Source organism: Littorina saxatilis, linkage group LG5 (genome assembly GCF_037325665.1).
Source record: "Littorina saxatilis isolate snail1 linkage group LG5, US_GU_Lsax_2.0, whole genome shotgun sequence".
Classification (NCBI taxonomy): domain Eukaryota; kingdom Metazoa; phylum Mollusca; class Gastropoda; order Littorinimorpha; family Littorinidae; genus Littorina; species Littorina saxatilis.
Genome location: NC_090249.1, coordinates 35920750 through 35930960, shown reverse-complemented (window position 1 = coordinate 35930960; position 10211 = coordinate 35920750). Strand labels below are relative to the sequence as shown.

Sequence of the window (10211 nt, the reverse complement as noted above, 5' to 3'; positions counted from 1 at the left end):
ATATCACGGCGGCTGCCGCGCAGATAAATAATACTTTTTGTCCCGGATCAGCCGATAACACACTTTGTCTACTCACAAACTTATCTGCAATTAGCTATCAAGGATAACCTTTGCTTCATGGCCTGCAAAAATTATCACCATTGTTGGCCAGTGATGCATACACTGAATATACGCCGATGCAAGCTGCACTGAAAATGCGCAGAAAATCCGAGAAAATGCACACAGAAAAATCACGCAGAAGGCGTCAATTCTGTCGGCAAGTGATAAATAAAGTGAATTGAAATACACTTTTACTCATTCTTATGTGTTTTGTGTGTTGTCGTATCAGACCCAAACATAAGGTGGCTTTTTTTTTTTTTACACAGAGAATACTACATGGCATGCTTTGTCGCACCAGATTTACACACGTTGCAATTTTTAGATATTGAAATTCGAGCGAAACATGCACCTACAACAGCAGTTGCAAAATCACCAATCGTACCTCTGACAATACACAGTAATCCAGTCCAATGAGAATTCCTTTTTCATAGTCATCCTCCGCTGACCATGAAATCAGTTGCTGACAACGCTTTTCTATGTTTAGGTTACATCTTCGCCGATGGGTCGTATGTTGTGTTTTTGTGTCGAGACAGAACGTAAGAATGTGAAAGTCATCTTCCGAGAATTCACCGAGGGAGACGTCTTTCATATACAATGTATTCTTGCATGCTGTTAAGGCATAATTATGAGCTATGTGTGTGGGTTCAATCTTCAAATCATGTGTGTAAGCTGAGACTCACCATTGTCCTGCTAAGCTAAGACTATCAAGGAAACATATCACTGTTCAACAAATCTTGCCAAATGTCTTACAGAAATTCCCTTGCCCATAGTACAAACAACGGCCTTCAAGGCACTGGCTCTCGTTAAAGATGTCAAGTGCAGTTGTGCGCTAACATTGAATTTCTTCCAGAAAAGCGTCAGTCTCGTATTTCTTCATTGACAAAAAAAAAACCTTTACCCATACTGCCCGCAACGGCCTTTAAGTTTAAGTCGCTGGCATGTTAAGGATGGCACGTGCTGATGTGCGCTAACTTTGAATTTCTTCCAGAAAAACGTCAATCTCGTCTTCTTCATTGACAGAAATGGCTCTACCAACGCTGCCCGCAACGGCCTTTGCCCGCAAGTTAGTCGCTGGCATCTTAAGGATGGCACGTGCTGATGTGCGCTAACTTTGAATTTCTTCCAGAAAAACGTCAGTCTCGTCTTCTTCATTAGGGAGATTTAAGAGACAGCACGTTTCGTTTTGCAGCTCGTTTCGTTTGGTGAATGAGTCACCCCGCGAAACGGAACGTGAAACGAGACGGCATAGGCCGCAGACAAGATTTAGATGTATTCACGTTTCGTTTCGGAATGAAGGAAGGGCGATAAATCTTCAAGTGAAATTATCACGTCTGTCCTCGATCAGAATGGAAAAAAACACCCCAGGAGGTGGTCCAGAATCGGGCATACTTTGATTATTTTCGGTCCAAATAAATCACACAGACTTTGTTTATACAAAATCACATACGAAGCCAGAATAAAAATTCGATGCGATGACCTACTTCTGCTTCGCCATTTGCTTTCTCACCATGAAGTTGGATAAATGTACCAGGATCAGCACCCTTCAAAATATTTCAGTTCACAACAGTTGTCTACCTCCAATGAACACATTCTCAGCGCTGAAAGACTGTGAAAGGGTTGATGAATCTAGCAATGCATAAAATGGCCAACAAATAAAACTGTTAGTGTGCAAAAATACTCACAAAAGTTGACGAAATATTGTTCGTTTTTGGGGGTGGAAAACGTGACTGCGTTTTGACGTTCCACGTTCCGTTTCAGTTGACCTTCACCTTTCCAGCGAGAGACCCCCGAAATGATGACGTTTACCACAACTTCAAAACGAAACGTCCCGACGTTTCGTTTATTAAATCTCCCTTGACAGAAATGGCTCTACCAACGCTGCCCACAACGGCCTTTAAGTCACTGGCTCTGGTTAAAGATGGCACGTGCTGATGTGCGCTATCATTGAATTTCTTCCAGCAACGCGTCATTTTCGTCTTTCTCGTTTAACAGAAATGGCTTTACCCATGCTGCCAACAACGGCCTTCAAGGCGGTGGTGCGTGCCCAAATCCTCAACAAGAACATGACAGTGGAGGCAGTGGAATATGCCGACGAGAGCGTTAATTCTGCAGCCATCGTGATGATGCAAAACGGGGAGAAGGCCACCATCATTATGTCCTACGCCACAAATGAAGTCTTCTACGTCATGCCTAGATCCTCGTCTGAGCTGGACACGGCGGGTATGAGTAATCTGGTATAGTATATAATTATAACAATGGATGTAAGTGTGAGTAATCTGGTATAATTATAACAATGGATGTAAGTGTGTCTTTCTGTCAGCGGTCGCTATACCTCAGAGATGTTAAAAGGCAAGAACAAGATATTATGCATGCACACTGCCAACGAGGCACAGAGTCGTACCTGGCGTTTAGTTTTCAAATTCATTGGGTTTTTTTTTCCAGATAATGAACTTGGGAGCCAAGGGAAGTAACTCTTTGGTGTGAGTTATCTTCCTTGGTGAGCTTTTGCACACACTTTCGTCTATTCTTATCCTTATTGGAATAACATTCTTGAAGTTCTATGAGAGAGGGGAGATCAGAAACACCAGGGCGAGGCCGTGTCCCGACTGCTATAGTAGGTTATAAATCAGCACTGTTTGAAATGATCAGGTTTTTTCTACAGGTTTGGTGTCTTGTCCCTTCTGCTATATAGTCATGACCGGCACGGTTGGCCTAGTGGTAAGGCGTCCGCCCCGTGATCGGGAGGTCGTGGGTTCGAACCCCGGCCGGGTCATACCTAGGACTTTAAAATTGGCAATCTAGTGGCTGCTCCGCCTGGCGTCTGGCATTATGGGGTTAGTGCTTGGACTGGTTGGTCCGGTGTCAGAATAATGTGACTGGGTGAGACATGTAGCCTGTGCTGCGACTTCTGTCTTGTGTGTGGCGCACGTTATATGTCAAAGCAGCACCGCCCTAATATGGCCCTTCGTGGTCGGCTGGGCGTTAAGCAAAAAAATAAAAAAAAAAAAAAAATATATATATATATGTCAAGGTAGAGACGAAGATCTGGTAGAAACGTCGTTTCTACCGGTAGAGACGAGGATCGTCGTTTCTACCGGTAGAAACGACGATCCTCGTTTCTACCGGTAGAAACGACGTTTTTACCAGTAGAGACGACGATCGGAGAAACGAAGAAATAATAATAAAAGGCTTGCTCATCACTAGACAGTTTAGAACTGCATTTAGTGCACTAGAAGAATTGTCAGAAGAGGGGTACACGCACTCACCAGAGTGATTGTCTTTGTTCAGACACGATCGGGTGGATTTAAGGTGACATTTTGTAGAGCAGGGTACTGCTGCTCGCTTGCACTTGCATTTAGCGGTGTTACATTGGGTCTTCCTTGCACACTACGGGCACACTTGCTTTTTTGCAATACAATATGATTTGGCCACCGATTCTCTGCAGTTTGAAGTACCTCAGACACCAAGACTTAAACCCAGCGCCATTCCCACACTTCTCGCCCTTATCCAACTGCAAGGCAGATATAGCCTGTGTGTACTTGTCTTGTGTTATCGTAAACAAGTCTCTTTTTGTTGAATCAAGGCTATCAATGTAAAGCCTTAAAGGTCCAGACCATGCTGTTTTAGCGTCAAAAACGCTTCGAATCGTGTTCCTGCGCGACCGAACACTTCCCGATGTTTGCAGTTAGTTAGAAAACCACTTTCTTACCGTCTTCAACAATGTTTGGTTTACTTCGGAATCTTGTAAGGCCGTAATCCGACGAATTTTGTGACCGAAGCGACGGATTTCTTCTCCAAAACGACCCGCCATTGTGCCGCGTGATCTTCGCGAGACTGGCTTATGAATAAATTATCCGTGACGTCACACAGTGTGAAGATGCCGTTTACCAACATGGCAACAAACGTGACTGCAGACGAAATTGAACCGTACATGTTCGAACTACCAGTTTCTCTCCTCGAATCAAGCATGAAAGATGAGGAGCGGAGGCCACTTCCAGCAGTAGATGAAAATTGCGACTCTGTTTGTCTCAGCGATCAAAGGTAAACACGCCCGCTCTCTGTGCTGAACTTATCGTCTGCTTTCGAGTCTGTGCTATTTTTATATTTAGTCAAGTTTTGACTAAATATTTTAACATCGAGGGGGAATCGAAACGAGGGTCGTGGTGTATGTGCGTGTGTGCGTGTGTGCGTGTGTGTGTGTGTCTGTGTGTGTGTGTAGAGCGATTCAGACTAAACTACTGGACCGATCTTTATGAAATTTGACATGAGAGTTCCTGGGTATGAAATCCCCGAACGTTTTTTTCATTTTTTTGATAGATGTCTTTGATGACGTCATATCCGGCTTTTCGTGAAAGTTGAGGCGGCACTGTCACGCCCTCATTTTTCAACCAAATTGGTTGACATTTTGGTCAAGTAATCTTCGACGAAGCCCGGACTTCGGTATTGCATTTCAGCTTGGTGGCTTAAAAATTAATTAATGACTTTGGTCATTAAAAATCGGAAAATTGTAAAAAAAAATAAAAATTTATAAAACGATCCAAATTTACGTTTATCTTATTTTCCATCATTTGCTGATTCCAAAAACATATAAATATGTTATATTCGGATTAAAAACAAGCTCTGAAAATTAAATATATAAAAATTATTATCAAAATTAAATTGTCGAAATCAATTTAAAAACACTTTCATCTTATTCTTTGTCGGTTCCTGATTCCAAAAACATATAGATATGATATGTTTGGATTAAAAACACGCTCAGAAAGTTAAAACAAAGAGAGGTACAGAAAAGCGTGCTATCCTTCTTAGCGCAACTACTACCCCGCTCTTCTTGTCAATTTCACTGCCTTTGCCATGAGCGGTGGACTGACGATGCTACGAGTATACGGTCTTGCTGAAAAATGGCATTGCGTTCAGTTTCATTCTGTGAGCTACTTGACTAAATATTGTATTTTCGCCTTACGCGACTTGTTTCACTCTCGCCTTGTCAACGCACTCGCGAATAAGTGGGATATTGTTTAAGTGTTCATGCATTGCATTCACGAGTAAAAGAACAACAGCTCATCGCAGTTTTAACTGTTCTTGATTATTTCAGAGACTGGTGTCAGAGTGGCCACTGTACCTGTTGTATTGTGTGGGAGGGGCAGATTTGAGAGAGAGAGGAAGCTAGCCTGAGGTACATTGTAGAATGAAAACTTGCAGGGGAGCAAGAATGCATCACCAGCCACGAAGGTGTACATACAACTTTTTTTGAGGTGCCTATATTTGTTTGATTTTTAAATGTATGTATTTGTTGTTGTTTTTAAAGGCTATCAAGAAAACTGTTGTCATTTAAATGTGACACTCAGTCAAATAATTATAGTTTCACACACACACAAGATTAACTCACTTGCATGCCCACAGAAGAAGTTTGCTCTTCACATTGTTCTGTTGTTGTTGTTTTTATAATGTAATCATTGTAACATCAACACTCAGTAATAACCAATATTACAACACAATCACTTTTTCATCAGAACTCACTCACATACTACATGTATTAAACCCTGGTTTATGGACACTTGCATTTGTACTTTGCATGGGAAAGCAGCCTGAATTTCAGGTGAACTTTAATAAAAGAAGATTTATATGTATGTTGCTCTAGATGCATGTTTTAATAAATAATAATGACATTCAGGAAAGTAAAAGGACTGTTGAAGTTTGCTGTTGTAAAATGTCTGATGATTAGGGTTTTGTTGCACATTTAGTGAATTGACTGTACCAATTGCTGTTATTATTTACACCCAATCAGTGCATCCACATGATATTATGTAGCTTAAATTAAAGAAAATGTTTTGATGTGTTCAGAACATACTGACAAGTTGCACACTCACTGACTTTCCGAAAGAACAGAAAAGTTCTTCCTGGCTGTCTGGTCGCTGCCATCAGAGACCTCTTTCTGTCACAGAGCTACACAGGCTTCAAATGTATGTAAGATAAATAAAAGGTACATTACAACTCTCAACTGCGGGGTGTGTGTGTGTGTGTGGGGGGGGGGGGGGGGGGATGTGCATAACCATTGCATACTTAAGGTCGGCTTAAACTGCAAACAGAAATGTGGAGCTTGCGTAACAATTCTTGCTTTGTCAGATTTGGAGATAGGCAGCCTCAGTCTATATAGTTGGTTGCCAGTTGGGGCGTCTTGCTTGGTGACAACTTGAGCTTTGTCAACTGGTCTAGCTGTAGCAGTCAAAGTCTGGGCACTGTTGCATTGTAGTCTTGCTGTGTATGCAGAGCTTTGTTGTAGCTGCCATAGGCCAGTGTTGCCATAGGCCAGTGTTAGGATCACCACCCCCTCAAACAGCTCGTTCAGTTAACCTGATGCCTGTTTTAGACAGAAAAAAAAGTTACCACAATCAGCAGAACTTTCACTGGAGAATGGGCATAATTCTTTCATACTTTTCTTTCTCATAGCTTTTTTTGGTTTTTATAATCTCTTCATTACACTAAATAACATCCATCTTAAGACCTATTTTGAGCCTTAATTTAAGTTGACTAGTAATGATAATAATCATAATGTATTTATTTTTATAATGTACAAACTAGAGTATGTATGTGGATATGTGTGTGATGGTGCTGGTATGGATATGTGTGGTTTGGGTTATGTGTGTACTGATGTGTACATTTTATGTGTTTTGTATGTTTTGCGAGTGCGATTTTATGTGATGTTATTCTGTACACCAGCCAAAACAAAATGTCTGGCATATTAGATAATAAACGCACCTTTAAATGTATTAGCAACTACACCCCGTCACCCTCCAGTCCCCCTCCCCCCCATTACACCCTACACTTTTAACATTGTATACAAAAATCATGTCCCAATATAGGTCCCTAGTTACCTGGGTTAGGGTTAGGCTCCATAATCAACATCAACAACGTATTGAATTGAATTGAAAAGCTGGGGTTAGGAGGTCTAACTTCTTGAATTAAAGTGTTTTTTTCACAGGTGCATGTAGTTTTTTTATTTGCTTGAAATCATGGTGTATTCTGGTTGTAAGAGAAGAGTCAATTTCCTTGTAAGCCTGCAAAATTAAGATTTGTCATTTTTGAAGTACACAAGTTTTTGTAAGAGTCCAAAATAGTCCAGGATAAGGAGGAAAAACATAGGGTGGGTCAGGAAATCTGAAACATTGCATAGTTTTGTTTTGCCTATGTAGACACAAAAAGTACTTAGAGCACTTTTCCCCCCCCCAAGAGAGCATAGCTTAGTTTTAATTATTTTAATGCCACTGTTAGCAAGAGGAGCTACTACAGACAGCAATCAAACAGTGGATTTTTTCTGTAGACATTGTTATTTCTGTTTAGGTGTTTCAGTAGTTTTCTATGCGGAAAAATCATGCTGCATGATCACTAGAAACAATCCAGCTCTGTAGCATGCAAGTTTTTTAAAGGTTTTTTTCCCATGTTACTCTGAGAGAAAAAAAAACCCACAGAGATAAAGTTGAACTGGCAGTTTGACTGAAGCAGTGGTAATAACACAGAGTTGTGCTCTTCCTACAATCAATGTTTTGATGTGGATGATGATGTCCGAACATGTACTTGGTTGTATTATTTTGCTAGACTATTTGTTTCTGTTAGATATATCTGCTCACATGATTGTTGTTCATAATTTGACATTACATTTACTGCTGATCAATCCCGCAGTGGGGCACTGCGGTTATGAAATTAAAGGCCCCTCCTGTTTTTGGAACCGCAGGAGCTTTCTAGTTTGCTGTTAGGTAGATTTTTGGTTCCTCTTTCCTGTCATGCTCTCTTTTTCTTCATGAATTCTTTTCTTTTTTCTGCCTTCTTGCTCATTCACCTGTATTTTTTCCAAAAATCTCTTCTCTTGCCGCTTGTCTCGCGATTCATGTATAGTTTAATCTGTTAGTGTTCTGATGTAAGTCCAGCAGTAGATAGGTTAAGCCTATTTTAACATACTGGAAACTGGTAATCTTCCAGTAGGTATTAATTTAGTTTTACTAAAGCCTGCTGGGACACAAGTAATGGGTTAGTGCATTTGTAAACAGGAATCGCTTGACAAGTGGCCCCCTTCATCCCCCCCTTCCTCGTCCTGATATGGCTCTGCGTAGTCGGCTGGACGTTAAGCAACAAATAAACAAACAAACAAACTGCTGATCAAAATGTATTGTTGGAATAGGTCTGCTTAATATTCTGACTGCAGTTTTGTAATAAAATCAAATAACACAGATGTTTTAAGTATCAAAGTGCTTTTCACACACACACACACACACACACTCACACACACACACTCACACACTATGAGTATGACTGCAAACATGAATTTGTACTTGTATTAATTATAATTACTGTATTACAGAACCTGATCTGAAAAAAAGGACAACAGCAAATTATTCATGCAAGCTTGCTGTATTAACGATTTCTTTATCCATTTAATACAACACTGAATTAAAAGATAACAACTATAACAACGTGTGTGTGTTTGTGTGAATGTCTATGTGTATATGGACGGACACTGATTAAACCTGAGACTCATCGATTACCCAGGTGAGTGTAAAAGAGGGAGAGAGAGGGAACTTTAAGGTGGGTGCACATGGGGACGGACATGTAGTAACAGATATATGTTTTAATCTGTAATCTTAACACATGTGCTTAAAATTAGGAACAGATGCCATTCCACTACAAATACTGTCAGTCTGACAAAAACGCCCAGTGACACTGAACCCCTATCCCTTACAGAACACATTCAGTATACATGTACTCACTTCCTTTCGTCTGCGTTTAGTGAAAGCAGATCGTTCTGATGACATTGGTATCCGGTTTCTGACCTCCTGTGAGTGGTCAACAATTGTCGGAACTGGAACTGCGTCAGGCAACAGCTGTTTTGTGTGTGCCAGGTTTTCAGTCTTGCCGGTGTCACGGCGTGAGTTTACACTGTCCTGCGTTCACATTGGAAGAAAGTGTCGCGAAACACAGCACATCGTGTTGGCCGTTTCCAGTTAATCAGTCTTGCTGCAGAAGTTGTAAGCCCATCGGAAAAAGGTGACAACTGATGCCTGAACCTTTTTTCTATACTTCATAGCTATCAGCAGCCGTGCGCATTCCTTCGGCGTGTTGTTGATGCTCGATGTAGGCAAACGCCCACTTGGCACTTGAGCCTAAGCTGTACACGAAATGACGTCACATCCGGTTCTCGTCTACTGGCGGCCATTTCGAAGTCTCGTTTAGCAGACGAATTTGGCGGAACGTTTTTAATTAAATCACAATGATAAAGCTACGAATCGGTGAATTTCTTTACATTTTTGGAATCTTTAGGTGCATTTCTCTAACCTTCAGTCATCGGTTAGTGGTTCTAATAACCTTTAAAACAGCGTGGTCTGGTCCTTTAACAATTTGTAGAACTCTTCTTTGTGTTCCATTGTCAACAATCTTTAGCAACAATTAAAATGGCCGGCTATAAGAATGTTGAAGGTCTGTGGAATTCTGTTTTCGGAAGTCAAACTAACAGAGATATTTCACGAATTGTGTTCACTCTGATGGAAAAAAAAGAGTTGTGATTGCTGTCTTCGTCTGGTCAGTGAAGGCAGTTGTAGTAGGTGAACAATATTTGCTGACATTGTCAATACATTTCCCACAAATGCACGTGCTCTGTAAACAACGTTAAAAATGAGTTCATTCCGGGAAGATAGAACTGTGTTCATAATTGACAAAATCACCTACATTGCACACACAAACACAAACGTTTTATTCCGATCGTCGTTTCTATCGGTAGAAACTCCGATCGTCGTCTCTCCTGGTAGAAACGTTGTTTCTACCGGTAGAAACGAGGATCGTCGTTTCTACCGGTAGAAACGACGATCCTCGTCTCTACCGGTAGAAACGACGTTTCTACCAGATCTTCATCTCTACCGTGCCATATATATATATTGTCATGCAAGTATACGTGAAATATTGAAGCTTGGCCACTTTGTATAGCCTGATGACCTTCACATAATGATGATGCCAATTGTCTTCACCTAAGTTACAACTTCGGTGATTCTCACACATCGTCTGAATTTGGTTGACCCCCGTCGTCTGTCATGGTCACACCGGGGCCATTTCGCAGTTGAAATTCAAAA

The 10211-nt window shown here is 41.0% G+C and overlaps 1 protein-coding gene across 2 annotated transcripts in view; it reads left to right on the top strand.

The window, feature by feature from the left end:
- Positions 1-10211, top strand: part of LOC138966984 (uncharacterized) — a 77107-nt gene that overhangs the window by 2107 nt on the left and 64789 nt on the right. For both annotated transcript variants that reach the window (XM_070339401.1, XM_070339400.1), the window contains exon 3: positions 2092-2319. In XM_070339401.1, coding sequence (XP_070195502.1) covers positions 2092-2319 — 228 coding nt within the window. The remainder of the gene's footprint in view (positions 1-2091; positions 2320-10211) is intronic.